The sequence below is a fragment of the Aspergillus brasiliensis genome (assembly GCF_001889945.1).
Source record: "Aspergillus brasiliensis CBS 101740 unplaced genomic scaffold ASPBRscaffold_16, whole genome shotgun sequence".
Lineage (NCBI taxonomy): Eukaryota > Fungi > Ascomycota > Eurotiomycetes > Eurotiales > Aspergillaceae > Aspergillus > Aspergillus brasiliensis.
Genome location: NW_027137457.1, coordinates 455,720 through 475,213, shown reverse-complemented (window position 1 = coordinate 475,213; position 19,494 = coordinate 455,720). Strand labels below are relative to the sequence as shown.

General features: G+C 50.9%; 5 protein-coding genes across 5 annotated transcripts; 2 read left to right on the top strand and 3 right to left on the bottom strand.

Moving 5' to 3' along the window:
- Nucleotides 1-1,519: 1,519 nt before the first annotated feature.
- ASPBRDRAFT_135715 (putative phospholipid metabolism enzyme regulator) lies at nucleotides 1,520-4,300 on the top strand (the record flags this gene model as incomplete). The annotated part of the gene is made up of 1 exon (XM_067618719.1): nucleotides 1,520-4,300. One exon carries the CDS (start codon nucleotides 1,520-1,522, stop codon nucleotides 4,298-4,300), a length of 2,781 nt encoding a protein of 926 aa, XP_067474702.1.
- Nucleotides 4,301-6,563: 2,263 nt separating this feature from the next.
- Nucleotides 6,564-9,830, bottom strand: ASPBRDRAFT_34297 (DUF3824 domain-containing protein; the record flags this gene model as incomplete). The annotated part of the gene is made up of 5 exons (XM_067623213.1): nucleotides 6,564-6,643; nucleotides 6,821-6,965; nucleotides 7,176-7,591; nucleotides 7,645-8,004; nucleotides 8,045-9,830. 5 exons carry the CDS (start codon nucleotides 9,828-9,830, stop codon nucleotides 6,564-6,566), a joined length of 2,787 nt encoding a protein of 928 aa, XP_067474701.1.
- A 692-nt stretch (nucleotides 9,831-10,522) lies between these two features.
- Nucleotides 10,523-10,986, bottom strand: ASPBRDRAFT_47986 (uncharacterized protein). The gene has a single exon (XM_067625994.1). It carries the CDS (start codon nucleotides 10,922-10,924, stop codon nucleotides 10,742-10,744), a length of 183 nt encoding a protein of 60 aa, XP_067474700.1. The 5' UTR covers nucleotides 10,925-10,986; the 3' UTR covers nucleotides 10,523-10,741.
- A 1,717-nt stretch (nucleotides 10,987-12,703) lies between these two features.
- Nucleotides 12,704-15,408, top strand: ASPBRDRAFT_342992 (Zn(II)2Cys6 transcription factor). The gene is made up of 3 exons (XM_067623214.1): nucleotides 12,704-13,754; nucleotides 13,846-15,014; nucleotides 15,123-15,408. Exons 1-3 carry the CDS (start codon nucleotides 13,119-13,121, stop codon nucleotides 15,334-15,336), a joined length of 2,019 nt encoding a protein of 672 aa, XP_067474699.1. The 5' UTR covers nucleotides 12,704-13,118; the 3' UTR covers nucleotides 15,337-15,408.
- A 543-nt stretch (nucleotides 15,409-15,951) lies between these two features.
- Nucleotides 15,952-18,180, bottom strand: hxt8 (putative MFS monosaccharide transporter (Hxt8); the record flags this gene model as incomplete). Its single annotated transcript, XM_067621401.1, has 12 exons — nucleotides 15,952-16,102; nucleotides 16,198-16,303; nucleotides 16,415-16,528; nucleotides 16,603-16,742; nucleotides 16,800-16,929; nucleotides 17,003-17,012; nucleotides 17,069-17,120; nucleotides 17,175-17,603; nucleotides 17,671-17,861; nucleotides 17,914-17,975; nucleotides 18,023-18,050; nucleotides 18,121-18,180. 12 exons carry the CDS (start codon nucleotides 18,178-18,180, stop codon nucleotides 15,952-15,954), a joined length of 1,473 nt encoding a protein of 490 aa, XP_067474698.1.
- Between the last annotated feature and the right edge of the window lie 1,314 nt (nucleotides 18,181-19,494).

Below are 19,494 nucleotides of genomic sequence, written 5' to 3'. Positions count from 1 at the left end.
CTCTACCTTCTCTTTTCACTATTTCGTACCTGCTGCTCTGCTGCTCTATCTCCACCGGCTGAAAGAAGAGAAAAACAGATCCACTTCACTGCTTGTTGACTCCCACGCTAGACGCCTTTTTTCCTCCCGTTCCTTGACGTGGGCGGCTATTATTGGGCCTTGCCGTCCCCTCTCCCCTTGACTGGCCGATCGGGAGTCCTCCTCTCTCTCTGTGTACGCACTTGACGACGACTGGAACTACTTACTATACTTGCTTAAGTAAAACATTACAATCGTCGCTATCTAGTACTTTCGGCCTATCTCCCGTCCCTGCTCTGAATCAACTTATCAAGACGCACTACTTGCTGGGTGCCCCGGTTACTGGCGAAAAAAAAAACTGGGTCGTCAGCTCAGTTTCGGGTACCGGCTTAGTGCTATCACTACCAAGCAAGCTAGCTAGATACACTACACTACACACTATTCTCTTGCTGGTCTCTTGATGGCTGGATGGTTGGTTGGCGTTGCTACTACTGCTGACTGCCACTGCTACGTTCTGGCCTACCTGCCTGACAGATTCCGCAGTCGAAAGTTTCTGACTTCGCAATCGATTCCTTGCGTCTGACAGCCTGTCGAAAACCTGGCTTGTCCGTCCACCATTCCCTCCTGCCAGCTGCCAATAGACATCAAACTCTCTGGATTCCCCTCCATCCATCCCTCCCTCCCTCCGAGTTCCTCTTCACCTCCACCATCCACAACCGTCCGCCTCCCGCAAGCCTCGTTCCGGCCATACCTGCAGTTGGCCACCTGGATCGACACCGTTCTCTCGTCCTTCCCGTGAGCTAACGCGCTTGGGGCCTTGTTCTAGACGTTCCATCTCACCGTCTTCTGATCGAGTTATGTGCACGGTTGCGCCCGCGTTGACGGCTTCGGTCTACTTGGATTATTACTTGGTTTCCTGAAAAGAAAGGGCCCGGGCAAGGAAAACAACAACAACAACACAACAATATCCTCCGCTGAGGTGGGCTGCGCCATCATTCACCACACACGCAACCCCCCCTGGTTCTTGCATCCCCCTCTACAATCATCCCCTCCTCGCAGCGTCGATATACTTTTCCCTCCATTTGGTAATTCTCAAGGCCATCAGCAGCATGTGGCTATCGTCCATTCGTCCTCCCACTCGGTTGACTGTGTAACGTGGTTTGGTACGACAGACAGGAAACCGCTGTCCTGAATTCCCAACGCGGCGACCACTTAGCTCTCGCCATTTTTTTTTCGGGCCCCCCAAATCTCCTGACACCCAGTGGTCTAATTTTTGTATTGTATCTTTTTTTTGTTTTTCTTTTCCTCCCCCTTCCGTCCTGGGTCTCCTGCCGGCTGGTGGCTCACCGATACTTCATTATTGGGATTTACTTTTCCTTTTTCTTCCTTTTTTGTACCCTTTTTTCTCTCATCCTCCCCTGCCCGGACCTTTGTTCCGGTTCCCTCTCGGACTTCGTGATTTCTACCGGTCTTGTCAGAGAGCTCTGACTCGCCAGAGATCATGGCGGCGGAGTCCGGGAGGTCACCTTATCCCAATGGGACCTCTGGTGGATCTCGTATGGCCCACGGAGATGAGGCTGCCTTGTCTGCACCACGCCGATCTGCCAGTGAGAGTGACATGATAGAAGTGCCACGTTCAACCTTTAGATCCCAAGCCCAGGGCTCCGTCGCGTCACAGCTGCCTAAGTTCTCGCATGCGGTTCCTGGCGCCTCCGCCTCAACGTCTACCACCAACTCGGCTATATCCTCCCGCGAGTCCTCCCCCGTCCGCTCCTCTCGTCCGCGCAAGTCCAGTGCAACCCCCCGTCTCTCTTCCTCTCGATCTCGCAAAGGCAGCATTGATCGCAGCCCCAATCGTTCCATTGCAACGACAACGACGAATACTAGTTCTGGTACGCTTCCCTCCGCGACGGTCGTACAACGAGCGCTGTCCCAGAACAGCAGACCTCCCGTCCTCAGCCCACCCCCCAATGCCGAAACATTCTCCGATGTGCCCGGTCCGGACAAGTCCACCATGCCATTATGGGCCACAACGCGGCGGTCGGAACCACAAGAACCTACTCTTCCGAATACCTCCATCAAACGGTCGGTGCCAGATGACTTTGCGACAAAGCCAGACCGGAGTGCTCCCCGTGCCGTAAATAGGGGGCAGGGGTCGGCTCTGGAAACCGTTCAGGAGATGGCCAGTGATCAGTCCACGCCATCAACCGATACGGTCATGAACCGACCCCTGACTGAAGAGTCTCAGTTACAAAAGATCGATGAATCGGACGCCACCCCCAAGGCGTCGCGGTTCAACAATGAGAGTGGCAGCGATAGTGGAGGGAACAAGAGCTCCGAGCCAATGGAGGGTTATCGCCGTCATTCTGCTTCGAAGACCCGGGGGACCAACGCTCTTCTCTCCAAGCAATCCTCCACTTCCTTGAGCGGCGGTCCTCGGGCCAAAGCGGCGGATGGATCGGTGCGGAACATGATTGTCGAGACGGAGACTGTCAGCTCCATCCCCCAGGTGTCCCTGGCTGTGGCTACCGGAGATCGGGGCAACACCGGCCGGGTGGATTCTTCGGGCACTCTTCGCATGAAGAATAGCCAGGAGACAATCCGCGCCAAGAAAGATAAGAAGCGGGTGCGCAAACCGGCCACTTTGGCCAGCGGCGCTGCATCCTCCAAAGCGGACATCTTCGAAGCCAAGGTGGCCAGCGCGGTTGACGAGGCTGATGTGTCCGATTCGGACGAAACGTTTGTGTACGAGTCCAATCCCCCAGACCCGTATCCCGTCCGGCAAAATCGGTACCATTCCCGGACCCCTAGTGCCACCTCCATGGCCAGCCAGGTCGACCAGCTTTCTGCGGTTCGCAGTCGGCCAGGGATTCGGGATGGTAACCACAGTGTGACCGGCAAGCGCAGCATGAAGTTCACAAATAATACATTCACCACCGGCGCGGACGATCCCGGTGAAGAGAGTGCCCGAAGCCACTCCCGAGTCGATAATGGCGGCACCCACACCCCTCGTCACCATCATATCGGGCGCTACGGACGCAACAACAACCTGTATCCGTCCTTGTTCGATCACGAGTCACCTTTCCCTCAGCCTCAGACACATCTCAAATCGCCCCGGCATTTCATCAGCGGCGGGTACCGGCAGTCTCGACACCCGGGGTCTCGCGCTGGACCCAACTACCGCACGATCAGCGGAACCAAAAAGTCGAACGATGGCTACGGCTACGACTTTGATGCCGAGGGGGCAGATGACGAGCGGACGCCGCTGGTAGGGTCCCCCCGAGTGACACGCAGCCGTCACGGCGGTGGTCGACGCCCCAATAGTGCTAGCCTACGCCAGATGGAATACCTGCAACAGCGGCAACGCGGGTACTTTTCGCGGTACGGTGCGTGTGTGATCATCAGTCTGTTGCTCTTTTTGCTCGTCGGGGGCGTGACTTCGTTTGTGGTGGCCTCAACCAAGGCTCTCGTGGACGTGGAGATTCTGGACATCCAGAATGTTCTTGCTTCCGAACAGGAGATCATGTTGGATCTGAATGTACAAGCAATTAATCCCAACCTGTTCCCTGTGTCCATTGACGATATGGATATGAACATCTTTGCCAAGAGTCGATTTGTTGGGACCGATGAGCTTTGGCGCAAGCTCAGCACTGACTCGAGTCCCGTCCCAAGAGTGGAGAACAGCAGGAAACGGGCCGAGATGGCTCTCATCGCTCGCTGCGCTGGCGATGCGAGTTGTCTGTCGAATGGCACCGTATCAGCGCGCGGCAAGAAGACCAAGGGCGGCGTCGACAAGGGCACGGATCCCATTGAATCGGATCCGGCGGGCGATCCTCAGACTATGCTGCTGGGTCGGGTGTTCCGATTTGATTCTCCTTTGTCGTTCGAGCCGTCGCCATGGAATTATGTTCCTACGGCATCGAAAGGTCAAATTCGGCTTGCCCGTCCGGGCAACAAGACGGAAGAAGGCGGAACGGAACGATGGGAGCGGGTGCTCCAGCATGAGTTCGACCTAATCGTCCGCGGTGTGGTCAAGTACCAGCTTCCATTGAGTTCCCGTCTCCACTCAGCATCCGTTAGTTCTAGCGTCAAGGTAATCCCTAACGAGGACGATGATACGGATGGGGGTGGCAAGCATCCTCCGGACAACCAGACCGTTGGTATCTCCGGGACCAAGTACTATCGCCGGCTTCGACGCGCCCAAGCCGAAAGTCCCGAGAACTCGACGCTGGACACGGTGAGGAAGACCCTCGGGTTCATTAAGCGAGCATTTACGGCGTGAAACTGGTTTCCCGTGGCTGTCGGCCATGACCGCGTTGCTTCGCACTACTCAGTTGTGTCTCTTTCCAATACCTTATCGTGTTGCCTTTCGTCTAGACTGCCTTGGACCCCCTGCCTTTTGCGGAAGGTCATTCTATCCAACATATGGATTGGATGACCGGGGCTTGGCCCTTGCGTTGGGGATTGGCCCTCAACTGGAGCAAGGGCTACTTTCCCCTTGTTGTCACTCAACACGGCGTATGACAGTACGCTATTGCGATAACGTGTTTCCTTTGTTGGAGCTTTCATTTTATCAAACCTAGCGATTGGTCTATTTCTCAACTGATGTGTAACGACCTGATTTTTCATCATGAAAAGAAAACGGCAGCAAAAGCATGGAGAACGGCACATTTTTTTCTTCTATTATTCAGTACAATAAAGGAAAAGAACGTTATGTATGCATCAGCACGGCGCTCTATACAATTTTTCTTTTCTTTCTGGGGGTTTGCTTTTTCTTTTCCTTTCTTCCTTGTGTTGCTTGCTTCACCTGCGTGGTTGGTTTCTGGATGGGAGCGTGTTTGACTAGAGGGGAGCATCGGTGACGGGTGCACACGTCGTTCTCTCTTGCTTTTGCTTCTGCATGGGGCCCCTCCTACCATGCTACTTGTTTTTGTATCTATGTATGTGTGTACATAATATTCTATATGAGGTGCGTATGACTGTGCCGCATTCGAAGTTACTAATTGCATGCTATGGTGGATAGATAGGGAGGGGATATGGGTAGATAGATAATAGTACATAGGGATGTGGATAAACATAACTATGATGGATGGGGCGATTTCATCATTTTATATGTTATATTTACAGCTGCTGAACGACTGGTAGCACAAGTGACAGCAGCCACTTACCGAATACTAACTCACTCCATGCTGCTTCCTGGCCGACCCTCCGCATGGCACACTCATGGGATCTACATATAGCTTAAGTCACTACTGCTTACGGGGCAGTCCGGATGGCTGGAAGGTGCCGAGTGCCTGTCTATAATATGAGGCCAGAGAAACCCGACAATAACAACAAACAGCTCTGAATAAAGTCAACGATGTCTGACAGAGGATTTGATTATATAGAACGCTCTACAGTTGGGACACAGCTGTGGTGGCTTTTTCTCTTATTGAGACAACTGCATTGCATGCCTTATCGGATGTTCCTCTTACTGCTCCTCTGTATTTACCAGGGTGATAACTTGTTACTATCTTTGTCTGAGGAACAGATGTAGTCACGTTAAGGACGATCTTAGTCTTCCAGGCACGTAAGCCCTCTCTCAAATCAATCAAAATATCTCAACTAAAGTGATAGCTAGCAGCATCTTGAAACATCTTTTTTTTAGATAAAGATATGAGAGTAAAAGTACATATCATCAAAAGTTTACTAGCAGTTTCTAAAGCTCCGATTGCTCTCTTACCAGTACGTAGCTAGAATGTCCATACTCTGTTTTTAGCTACGTTCATCGCAGTTTGAAAGAAAAATGACTATGAAAGGATCATTTAATTACATAGCTCATATGTAGTTAATAAGACGCTCCATTGGGTTACTTACCGTCTTGAAAAAGAGGGAAAAACCCCCTCTTCTATCACAGGTATTATTCCATGATCTGGTCGCTTACTTTATTCCCTGCTTCGAGTGCATTCATTCCTTGCGTAACAGCCCTCCCTCTCCACTTTCCCTAATTGATTCCTAGTAGTTATAGTCATCAGCATCCTTAATTAGTTAGTCACATGAGTCTATAACATAGAAAAGATACTAACTAATACTTACTGGTTATTTTGAACCCCCGAATAAACCCGAACCCCACTCCCCGTGTGATACTACAGACGCAAAATCGCACATGAGACAGACCAGAAGAGAAGTATTGTATTTCTACAGAAGAAAAAAAGGAAGAGCTATGTATTTGAATTTGAAAGAACAGTGTAACTACATATGCGAGGTTAATAATGCTTAATTAACGAGTCAGTATCGTCATAGGTAGTGAAAGGTGATCTCTCAATAGTTCTGCAGATAGTAGTTGGTTATCTTGCGCTGCAAGTTAAATCAGACTGAGGTATTTCTTTCTAGGCAACTTGAAGTATGTATTCGTACAAGTACACAAAAGTAGGCAGGCTACGAGGCAGAAGGGAAGACCAAGAAAAAAAAAAAAAGTGCCGAAAAGGCAGCCGAAGATGAATCAGGTCGAGAAGATAAAAACGGAGTAAGGAATAAGGATTTATTCTCCCCACCAATGGCAGAACTCACGTGTAAGCATCAAAGAGCGTCCTGCTTTTGGTGGCTGCCTTGTTTCGGCTGCCTTGGATGCAAGTGGGCATAATGACTGGAGGAATGCAAGATACATCTAATGCGACCAACCAATCCGAAGAAGGGATTCTTTTCCTCTACGGTGAATGAGAGTACAGTACTCCAATCCCATCCAAGATGACCTGTTGGGCTCGAATTGGCTCATGTATCGTCCGGCTGTTGGGGCTGCAGATCTGCACATGTTACTACGCACGGCATTTCCCTTTCCTGGAAGATGCATCCTCATCCAAGGCAGGCACGCAGAGATCGACATTTGCGCTGGGAAATCTTCCTGTACGGGACGATCTATCGAATCCTGCGAGATCCTTCGGCCGAGCGCCGGGAATACCAATTACATTCTGCATGATTAAGCCACATTGGGGAAGCAGAAAAGCATTCATTTGGTAGTTACATGAAGCCGTTAAAGCGTAACATTCTCGTAAAAGCAGACGTGTCCAATCAGATCATTCATCATCATCATTACTTCGTTCGTTAAGCAGGAAATGGCATGAAAGAAAACAGGGAAAGGATGATAGGCGACAAGGAAGTCACGATTGTTATGCAAAAACCCGGTTAAATCCCCTCAGAAGCTGCTCAAGCCGACCTGCCAGCGGATCATCGTCGGGTTGCGGCAAAAGCCGGCCATGAGCGTCAAACCGGTCAGGCAGATCAATCGTCGAATCAGAATCAGATTCTGTCGTATTATTCCGCTGGCCCTGTGACCCAGAGCGAGCATCGCTACGTTTGTATGAAGAGTATGGCTCGGACGAAGAATGACGACGAGCCTGAGGGCGATTGCGACGGCTCCGATGTATTGACTCAATAGTGGAATCGCTGTCATCCGTCTCGTATCCGAGATCATTCTGCTTTTCATGTTCTGAGTGGATATCAAACACAACCGACTTTGGCCCCGGGGGCTGGCTGGCAGCGCGTGATCGGCGCCTCCTCGCACGGGGGTTTCTCAATGGCGACTGGACATCTATACCTAAGTGGCACTGTCAGCAATAGCCCAACTAGCAGCAGACTTCCTGAACCCACCATCGAATGCGCGGTTTTGGACAGTGGGCTGGGGATAGTTCGATGCACTCACATTCTCGTCTGCCCTGCGGGGCCGTGGGGCGTAAGGGTCTGGACCAGGGCCAGAGGGATAATCGTACGACTGGGGTGGCACCGCGCCAGGAGGTGGTGGATAGTCAGCCGGGCTGTAAGGCGCCTGGTCTGGACGAGGGACCGCCGCCGGAGGGGGTGGGAAATAGTTGCTGTTTGGATAGTACTGGTGGTCATCAATTGGCCGAGGCGCTGCTGCAGATGTGGCCGGATAGGGCAACGGATTTTTGTACGAGCTGTCATATGGCTCACGGCGTGCATCTTCGTCGGATTCTAGCTCACGACCGTCAGCTTGAAACGCGCTGTGTTGCTGCAGTTCATCTCAGCTTACCCGGCCTTTCTCTCTCCCTGTCCGCCTTCTTGCGTTCGTTCCTCTGTGAAAGCTTGTGAGCCGCATACCCTACTCCCGTGGCGGCCAAAGCAGCTTCGGCGAGATCGCGGGAACGGCTGCGATGCTTGCCATGACGGCTTCGACGTCTCCGGCGGCTGCCACCATCAGATTCGGATGAGTCGCTACTGTATCGGACGCCCCGGCTGCGACTGCGAGTACGACTGCGTGCTCGATGCCTGGAAGATCCGAACCCCGCAGCCCCGCTGGCCACAGGATCGGAAGCGTCAGAATAATAGCCATGCGGGCTCACTGGTCGACCATAGTAGTTAGGAGGTATGCTGCCCTGGACTGGATGATCGCCGTATTCGATCAAGCCGGGCGAGTCCCTCGTTGGGTCAGGATACACCTCCGACGGGGCACGGCTACGCGACCTCGACCGTCGGCGTTCTCGGCGCCGTGACTCCTCCTCTTCTTTCTTTTCCTTGTTCTTCTCATAGAGGCCCGTTGCTGCCGCCGTTCCGAGTCCAGCTGCTACCACAGGGAGGGCCTTCCGGAGAGCACTGTGGGATCGAGACTCGCGCCTGCGAGAGCGGGAACGGCTGCGTGCCTTCTCCACCAGCCCCGCTACGGCCGCTCCAGCCAGACCAGCCTCTGCCATGTGTTTTCTACGTTGAGACTGGCTGCGTGTCTCCTCATTCGTGTCTCTTAGTGATCTGCGCGAGCTCGAGGCGCGGCGATGGCGCGAGCGGCTTCGTCGGTCTTTATTCGAATTCGACTTACTCCGCGCCAACGCCACGGCTCCGGCAATGGCAGCAGCACCTAGACCAAGTTCCGCAAGATGTCTAGCACGTGAGTGGGAGTGTGAACGGCTGCGGCTGCGGCGGCTATGGCTGTGGTGGTGGCGGTGGTGGTGATGATGACGATGGCGTGAATGAGAGCTTCTGCCGTCGTCAATCGAATGGGAGCGGTGTCGGCTTTTGCTGCGGTAGTGGTCTCTCACGCGCGAGACTGCCTCTGCCGCAACAGCCCCCAGAGCACCCGCACCAACATCTCTGCCCAGGCGGCCAACCCCATCCGACACTTCTTCCCCTTCTTTCTTGCGGTGGTTGCGAAGCAGTTCTGCGGCACCAACACCCGCTAGCGCACCCTCGGCCAGATGCCGCCGGTGATGAGGGTGATCGTCGTATTCCCGGACTTCTTTACGGATGTAGACCATGCTATCATCGCTGCTATAAGCCTCTTGATCATCTCGATGGCGGGCAGCCTGGGAAATGGAGTCACTAGGGCTCAATTCCCGTCGACTGCGGCGGTCATCATCGTATTCTCTAACACGGCGATGGTAGTAATATCCTCCGGGCTCTCTGTCTACTTCCGACCGGCGGACGATTGCGTAGTCGGACTCCCTGGGGTTGACGTAGACGGGACCTCGGGCTTCAAGAAAGATTACCGGCTGAGCTTCACGAATGACAATAGGGGCGGGATAGCTGCGGATGCGCTCGGGCGCGTAGTACTCACGTTCGTAATAGTCTCTTTCGGAGCGATAGTCATATGGGCGCGAGTCGTAATCAACTTCACGCTCGTAGCGTTGCACCATTACAGGATCATCACGATCGACTGAGCGCCGAATCACCACTTCTCTATCACCAGGGTCATCGCGGCGGTAGAAAAAGTCGCGCTCACGCTCGTCCTCGGAAGGAATGACGTAACGCTTGATAGAGACGGTGGAAGAACGGGGCTCATCCCACTCGCGCTCGCGGTCTCGTTCTTTGTAGATGTACGTCGACATGAATGGGGTGGTTAACTGTCTTCAAAAATGACACGTATAGTTTTACTTGGATGAGATAGCAACAGAAGGGTTTGTTCAAAGGGAAGAAGGGGCAACGTTAAGAAGAGAGAGGAAGATGGAAGATTCAGAGGACGGGAAGCGAGGCTGCAGGGAAGTGGGGTATTAGCAAGGCTGACGAAATGCCGGGCGGGCAACACTCACTGACGCAGAAGGTTGATTGTTGATTGTTTTTATTGTAGGGATCCCAAGGTGAAACAAGTGACGCCCGACGATAAGACCGTGAAGCAGACGAAGAGCGCGGATGGCCAAAGAATCGAGCAGTGGCTGAGAGAAGAGCACTGAAAGGGATTGGTTGGTGCGAGGAGGGGTAAAATGGACGGGACAGCAAGTGACACTTGAGGATACTAATTAGTAGTATCGATTTAGACGCGGCTCCTATCAGCACTCAGCAGTGCTAGTAGATAGTCTAGTTGTCTCTCTCTCCAGAAACTGAGTGGAGACGGTTTCTATTTGAAATCAGAAAGATCTTTTAATTTCTAATCCCACCGGATGAATTAAATTGACAGACAAGTGTGATGACAGAATTGAAAGATGAAGATGATGAAGAGGGAATGAAATGGAATTGGATTGAATTGAAACCAAACAAGAAAGTGATCGACCACGTGAAGGCGAGACCTCGTGATGGCCCAATTGGGAAGGATTCTTGATACTGTAGAACTTCGCCTTCCTGTTCTCTCTCTCTGACTCTCCTGGATCAAACCATCCCTGCCAATCCGTTGAGTCACTGTCACTACAATGTACACAGAATCTCTCTTGGCCGGCTTAGTGTGACGGTCATGAGGTCCTTCCCAAAATCCCAAACGCACAAAGAATGAACGAGGCTAACATTGCGCCCGATGCTAACTAACTTGTTAGTTACCATCATCCTCTAGTCTGTACTTCTCGGGCTCTTCCCATCCGATTCCTATGGTCCGCTTAGCTTCATACGCATGGTGAATGGAACAGGATACTATTTTGTTGACTTGCACTTGATCAGTCGTTCCTGATAAGCCGGTTCCACGGATCCTGGTGGGTTGGGCTTGTCGAAAAACCATGGAAGCATGCCGCCTGTCAATCAGTGAACCTGAACAGCATTTCTTTTCCACATCGTGGTGGAAATTTTCTATGCAAGTGTTCAACCATGTGGTGCATTGACTTGCAAATTCCCTTCGGAGAGTGAGACTGAGCGGAACTCGATTCCGAATAGCCGCGGTGGCGAATTCAAATTCGACTTCCGATCTGCCGCTTTTCCTTTGCCCGATGTTTACTTTTCCCCAGGGCAAACTTTCTTTGATTTGCCCCTAGTCTAGTCCCGTCCCCCTTCTGACATGCTCCCCCATCAAGAATCCTTCCTGTCATTCCGGATATCCAAAAATATGCAAAATCTGTGCTCCGCAATCGCGACCTCTCGCAGCCAGTTTCCTTCACGGGGAATTGTCTAGCCAAGACCAAAGGTGGTCTGCTGGGTCTGTCTGCACTTTCCTCGTATCATCTTACTCCATATGGAGTATGATCCCTCACTAACGTTAGGCGAGCCTCCGACCCGCTGGCCATAAGTCGCCACGCGAACAGCTAGAGCCACCTACGCCTTTTAGTGGTCTTTGCCCGAGTTCGCAGTTCGTATGCATCGGACTATTGGATGCTACGAAAATCCCGTCAGCATTGCTTACCTATATCACGCGTGAGCAAAGTATATACTTTTTTCGCTTGGCTGCTTGCGTGTCGCTACTTCTACTTTGGCTACCAGATGTGTGACATAATGGTTTACTCATGCAGCGGTCAGCCATGTTTGCCCGTTGAGATCTTGCCGTCGCTATTCGATCCGCAGGTTTCTCTGGCGGTTGGGGCGATGCGATTTCTCTAGACTCCTTCCGTAAAAAGGACTGCCTCGACGATGATCCCTGCATCCAGTCGGCTTTAGTTACTTTGTTGCGTGCCCCGAGGACTTTTCCATTGTAACCGGCCTAAGAGTCCCCATTTGTAAGCGCTCTTCTTGCGCTTTGACCCCTAGCTTCTGATTCTGGGGTCCATCCAGCCCACATGGGTTTTGTTACACAGCGTTATCTCATAGTTTTGTTCTTCGATTCGCCCGCGTGCCTCTTCCGGTTCGATCAATTTAGCAAGCTAAGGAATAGCCCCTGGAGATCCAAGGCGAACTTTTCTACCAGTGGTGCCTATCGTCGATGCGCACAGACAGATCGTCCGTCGCCATGAGATGAGTAGTCGATGCGGGAGCCAAATCGCCACACTCGTTGCTTTTCGACATAGTACCCCGAGGAGGAGCGAGCGGAGCAACCGATTTTTCTGGTACGGTGTGGGTGGGAAGCCAGACGTCCTCTTGCAGTTCTGCGTGGCGGTGACGTCTCTGGTCCCCTTAGCCTCAGCCGCTATATGCCACGCGAGTTTGGACGGACCATGAAGCAGCAGTTGGCAGAGACTAATAGGTTCAACATTCAGGTTAGGACCCACTAATACCACAGACCCGAGTACCGGGGAACGTCATTGCGATCCTCGATCCGCCTCAGCCCCTTGCGACTGGAGCCCTTGTCGGCGCCCAGTATGACAGGGATTTCGTAAAATCCACTCACTCGGTGACTAGCTCGCTTTCGGTATGTTTCTGGAAGAGTTCCATGCGTCAGATTTTGCCCCTAGTGCATTCAATTGATGCATTCTCTGGCCAAGGAGACGGGAGATACAAATTAAGTGCATGATGCACTCTAACTAAATCGGAAAGAGATCTAACATGCTGCGACGCGGCTATTCTAGCTCGAGCAATCCTTTGCAGTCGCTAGATCCCTTTTCGGCTATCTGGAATGACGCCGGTGCATGCTTGCAGAAAATTAATGAAATAATCATTTAATAGAGACAGAGAAAAAGAAAAACATGCGCCAAGGGGCCCATACTGGGGATAAAGGCTCCGGCATAATGTCTGCCTCTCAGTCCGCCCCCAATGCATTCTTATTCTTTGCAGATCTGTGATAGGGATTGTTCGGTTTAAAAAAGCGTCAGGTACCCTCAAAGGCTTCTGTGTCTTGTGAATACCCTGTTTCTTCAAGTTATCTGAAGCCAGTTTTCACTGGGCCTTAAATTCCCTGCGGCTGGATCAACAACTATCCTGCCGTTGTCTTTTTTTTTTTTTTTTTTTGATCGTTCCCGTCAACCTTATCCAACCTATAGTGGGGATTTCTGAGCCTCCAAAACCCAAATCTACCCTTTTTTCCTCCTCCACCCCAGTACTTTTTGAGCAGAATGGCTACCTCAAACCGCTCAAGCAGCAAGAGATTACCCATAAGTTGCCAAGCATGTCGCTCGAGAAAGATACGCTGCTCTCGTGACGGACGTCCGTGCCAGACCTGTGTTCGGCGAGGATTAGGCGCGGAGGACTGCATATACCTGGGTCAACCCAGGCTGTCCTCCGAGCATGCGTTGACGACGGAGTCGGCGGGGCAAACCCATTTGCTCGCTCGGATTCGCGACCTGGAGGAGCTACTTCAGAGACAGGCGCAATCACAGTCAAGCGGCTCTGTGTCCCCGCAAAACTCGCCTAGTGCTACAGGCAGCCTCCTTGAGTCTGATAAAGGTGTCGAGATGAAGCCCAGAAATATGAGAAGCCCATTGCTAAACAATGTTGGCACGCTTCAGAGCTTTGCGTCCGGATACGTCCGTTATCTGCCATTGGCAACTCACACCAGCCAACTTCAACTGAGTCCTACAGGTACCGGCTCTTCACTTCCCAGTGTAGACGCTGAGATACCAGACGAGAGCGACGACCTTCAAATTCCGTTGGCAAAAAACTCTGTTTCTAGAGAGGAGCTGATTGCTATCCTTCCACCACGTCGGTATTGCGATGCGCTGAAGACTGTCTACTTTCAAGTATTCTCGCCCGTATGTTAAACCCCGGGCATCTTCGTTTGAGTTGTGCCCTCTCCAAGCATTTTCTCTTGCTATCAAGCACCCATGCTAATTCTAGACCTAGATGTTTCATATTCTGCATGACCTGACGTTTGAGGCCGAATATCAGCAATTTTGTCACGATTCCAGCAGCGTCACAACAGCCTGGATTGCGCTACTGTTTGCCATTCTGGGAATTGCCGTCACAGCGCTCGAGGATGATGAGCCGTTGCTTTCTGATTTAGGTCGTGAGAAAACTGTCACCCGTAACATCAAAATTCTATCATCACGGTATCGATCCGCCGCGCTGCGCTGTCTGGCCGCAGATGATGTCCTCTCTCGTCATTCCATAAATTCTCTTCAATCACTTATCCTCATAAATTATGCGCGTGTCCACCGGGGGCTTCCGACCTGGACTCTCTTAGGTTTTACACATCACGTCGCTATATCAATGGGCTGCCATGTTGACCCAGATCGGTTTCCGCTTGGACCTATCGAGCGTGAAGAGCGCAGGCGAGCTTGGGCCGGAGTAACAATGCTTTATACTGTGCAGAATACAGTGTTTGGCCACCTTGGTCATCACATACCCTCTCAAGGTGTGAAGCCTCCCTTGGAGATCAACGACGTGGATCTACTCACGGGGACTATTTCTGAGCAATCGACGCGTCCAACGCAAATGACGTATCTTCTGCTTGAGTTTCGTCTGGATAAGGTCTTGTCTATGATCTGTCAAACTCTTTTCAGCTTCCGCCCCAAATTCAGCCTATCTCAACTTGAAACGCAGGTTTTGGCCGTTCACGAGCTGTGCGACAGGCGTTACCAGGTTAACCCAAATCTTGAGCCTTTACCAGTACATCATGTCGCCAACCTCAATATTCTTTATAGCTACATCCACCAGTTACTTTTGCTTCTCCTCCGACCGGGACTCTGTTGCTACCTCCAGGGTGAATTCACACCAGAAACGTACGCGTCCAGAACGAAATCTGTGGCCTCCGCAAAGGCATCTCTCTCGATCTATCACTCAATTCATGAATCTCCTCAGTTCGCCTCATATAAGTGGTACAACTGCGGGCTGGGAAGCTTTCATGCGTTCCACGCAGCTGTAGTTTTGTCGGTGACCTTGATGTACCCTGAGAGTCAGTTTGAGTATGTTGAGATAAAAGATATGCTCTGGAAGTCGCTGGACGTGTTTGCTGCTCTATCAAATCGCAGCAATTTCTGCAGCAAAGCTGTCCCGGTTCTGCGTCGGCTCATGTAAGTATTCTCTCCATCTATGAGGGTTCTGTCTTGTCTCAAGATAGTTCACCTCCACCCTCCCCTATTTCCAGAGATATCCCAAGCTAATCGGAGTCAAATCTTCAGTGACATGGCCTGCACTAGAGGCCAACAAGCAGTCTTGACTGTAGACCCAAACACAGGTCTCATAAGCTCCCCGGGTGACTTTACACAGGACCTATCTCCCATAGCTCCAGAGTATATCATGGAGCCGCTCTTTGCCCAACTCCAACCTCAAAGTTGGGTCAGTCCCGCATCTGTGTACTGGGACGGTTGGAAGTTCCTTTTTGAACGAGGCTAGGCACCAGAGCAGAGATAGATACACTACACAAAACCCCAAGCGACATACCGTATGTTGCTTATTTTCTGCACTGCCTACCATCGCACAAGGTACCATGCGATACAGCAACCAAGGGAGCCCAGGCTGCCTAGGGCGCATTGCAGTTCATGCAACTACTTGCAACGCAAGTAGCACGCTCCTACCACTCTCACAAGCTCCGGAAGACACGTGGCTGTCAATAGGGGCTGTCTTCCAATTGCAAATCAGACGATAAGCGCGCCACCACTCGTTAGAGAGCGAGCACAACACGATACGCACATCCCACGTCTCTGAATGGCAAATGACACTGGACTCTGTCATACAACCTACTAGGTCTGGTACCAAATGGGTATTGACAGGGCTGCTTCTAGAGACCCCTGGTGATAACCAACGCAAAATGTATAACGAACTCCGATCATCTAATCTAATATAATTCCACAATATGATAGACCGTAATTTCCTTCAGCTATTAACAGTGCTAACATACGGAAAGCAGCAATAATGACATTGTATGCCCCACCGAGTCCCAGTAGTAATGATCTTGCCCGTCTAACAATCAAACCAGCCCCATCCTCTCCATACTCATGAAAAGACTGATCACACCCTCTCATCATACACCACCTCAACACGTTGAGAGTCGCATTTCGCATCCGGGTCCTCATCCTCACCATCACCTCCTTGACCAGGCATGATGACCTTATCTCCGAAGGATGCAGCAATCTCTTCGAGTGTGCGCTGTTTCGTTTCACTAGTAACCAGGCGATGCCAAATTAGTTTCAACGTCATCAAAATGCCATGTAGGCAAATAGTCCGTATGTCATATGTAGGAGAATATCCACTTACGGAAAATAGAAATAAGCCACGGTAAAAAAGAAGACAGTACATGCTACGAAAACGTAATAGTAATTTTCGCCGATGTTGGCGAACGCACTTGGGCCGGCTTCGGTGACTGCCAATTGAAAAGTGATTAGTATTATTTATATTGTTGGTGGCAATGGTGTGTGGGTGGATGTGGGTTGAGGGAAGGAAGGGTGATGAATGGGATGGGTTATCAACTAACTGGCTACATTGACGATAAAGTGCGAGGCTGCTGCTAAACCCATGATTTTGCTTCGAAGAGCTATGGGGAGGACTTCGGCGCCGTAGAGCCAGGTTGTGCTGTTGAGCATGCCGTCTGTATGTTCATTTTGTGTTAGGTTCATGCAAGTGCTTAGTTTGGGGAAGTTGGTTGCTTGTTTGACGACGTACAGTATGCTACCACGAAGAGATAGATCCCCAGAATGGCAAAACCCTTTCCGACTCGGTTGTTGGTGTTTTGGAACTCGCGTTGCATGACAGCAGCGTAGATCTCGATGATGATAATTCCGCCCAAGCCGGATAGGAGCATTCTGTACTTTTGTCAGATATGTGATTCACATAGCTGGTTGAATTGGAGGGATAAGTACTTTCGCCGACCCCATTGATCGGTGAGGTATTTAGTCGTGAGGCAGTTGAAGATAAATGCCACTGTGCCGTATACGGCGGCTAGTGCAAGGATAGTATGCGAATCTATTCCGAGAGATTTGTATAGAGTTGCTGTTGGTTGTGAGTATGGTTGAAGACATAGGAAAGATGAGGGGAGAAAGGGAGGTTAAGACGCGACACTGACTTTGATAGTACTGGGTGTTGGTTAGACTCTGTCATTTTCTTTGTAGTAATTACAAGCATCACTTACCTGAATCACATTAACACCGGTAAGACTAGTCATAGTCTGCACAGTAATCGATCTATGAGCGCATCAGAGCTGATACACTTGGGTCAGAGAAATGTGAGCGACTGACACTAATGCACGGCGTCTAAACAGTCTGAATATATCCTTGTAGGAAGTTAGTTCTCGTTCCTTCTCATATTCAATCTGCGCCACCATCGCGGTAAACTCCTGTTGGAGTTCATCCGCGGGCAAACCTCGACGAATCCTCTTATACTGGACCCGCGCCTGCTCAACATTTCCATTACGGATTAAATGGCGCGGTGAGTCGGGCATAAAGGTAATTAACCCAAAGAACATGGTGATACCCCAAGGGACTTGTATCCCAAGAGGCAGTCTCCATTGTACTGGCCCATAAGGCGCATAGCTGCAAGCATATCCGACCCAGTTGGAAGCCATCGTTCCGAAAGCGATGCCGCAACCCGAGATACCACCGATCAGGCCGCGATAGCGAGGGTCTGAGATCTCGCTCAGATATATGGGAACCGTGGCGACAAGACCGCTAGGCAAGACAGTGTGGTTAGTTCTGTGATAGAGAATTCTTTGCCCAGGATCCAAGGAATACTCACCCGACTGCGTAGCCAGCTAAAACACGCCCAGCAAGGAACATCCCAATATTGACAGAAGCTGTCTGAATGACGGTGCCGATTGTGACAATCACACACATTAGCTCCATAAATCGAAGACGTCCAAGTTTATCTCCGAGGGCAGTCTGGGTGAGCGCGCCGACTGCTTCGCCGGCAATGTAAACTGAGACGACCTAGATTTTCTCAGCTTGATTTCAGCTGAAATGCGATAACTCTCAGACGTACGGCACCGGTGAGGCCATTGGAAGGGTTGTTCATGTAGTTTATCCAGCTTTGATGAGCGATTGCTTACGGAGTCAGTCATAACCGTAAGTGTCCTAGTTGCTATTCTTACTTGTTGTAGCGATTCCTGTGTCGAATCCCTAAGTATGAGTCTCTCAGCAATAGCCCCTGACAGATGAAGCTATCATCTAGGAGAGGATGCTAACTTACGAAAAGAAAGGTTCCGATTGCAGCAAAAAGTGCAACGCCAATCGTAAACCAGGCAGCCATCTTGACAATTTCACGGCGCAGGTGGAAGAAGGACGATTAGAGATCACATATTGACAGCCCCTCTGCAAGGGAAAAGCGCCGTCTTAACATAATAAAGCTGTCCTACGTCAATCTGGCAGTGCCAATGACCATTCAGCCGAGGGTGCGTCACGATAGCAGCCACTCGGAGTATGACCGACCGAAGTGCGCATGTGGTACCAAGGTGACTGGGAGAGCAGACCACATCCTGGAATCGTGAAGACCGTATTATGTGGGGCTGAGTTCAAGCACTGGAGGTTTCCCCGCATTGCCAGAAGTATGCGTCCGGGGAATGGGAATACAGTGATACTAAGTTAGTAGATGGACGAGGTCCGAGGGAGGCGTGGGGGTACCCCATAGCATCATCGACTTCTATCGGCCGGAACAATGTTTAAGGGGGGCTTGGATCCATGCAGCATCCTATTCAGCGCGTTTTGAACAAAGACTGGTTCAACGATCCTGCAAAGAAGTCTTGAGCAATGGAGAAGCGTCCCCAAAAGCAACTAAAATGAGTTGGGGGAGGGGGAATGGATGATCTTTTCCGATATGTCCAAAAGTCCGTTGTCTTGTGACTTCCCGCAATTGATTACTCTGCAGCCAAATGTACATGGAAACAGCACAAGAATGATATAGAGGTTATCGCATTATGTCGGAATTTGCCTACTAATCTCCGAAGGCGATCGTACCACATACTGTGGTCAATAGAAGTCATGCCACTTTTCGGAGCCCATGTTTACTAGTAGTACACTACTATCTCTGGGTGCACTTTCTTATATATCTCGGACAGGATCTGCGTACTAGTGGAATGAAGATAGGTTTTCAACCCAACACAAGACAGATCCTGTCTGGGTCTGACGGCTTGACGTTCATATTATGTTCTAAGTTTCATTTCATGGAGATTTAAACACCATCAAAAGCCATTAGAGCAACCAGAGGGACACTCAGATGGACATCTCGTAAGTATCTATACAGAGTACTCTGTAGACCATGGGCGGCCTGGACAGGCGGGCACCAAACCACTAAACCCAATGCGGAAGGACTCGCTTCCCTCCCAACACCGGCAAATTCCTCGCTTAATCGACACTAGTCGCACTAGCGCCATTCCCCCCAGCGGCCAGGTATAAAAGCTCGTCGCACCCGCCCTCTCTTTAGACTTTTTTTTCTTTTCTTCTCCAGCTCTCTTTGCCTTTTGGCTTAGATCAAGTGTAGTATCTGTTCTTTTCAGTTTAATCTCTGAAAGTGTTCTAAGGAACACAACATTGATTAATCTTATTTTTGTACCTCGTGGCGAGACCT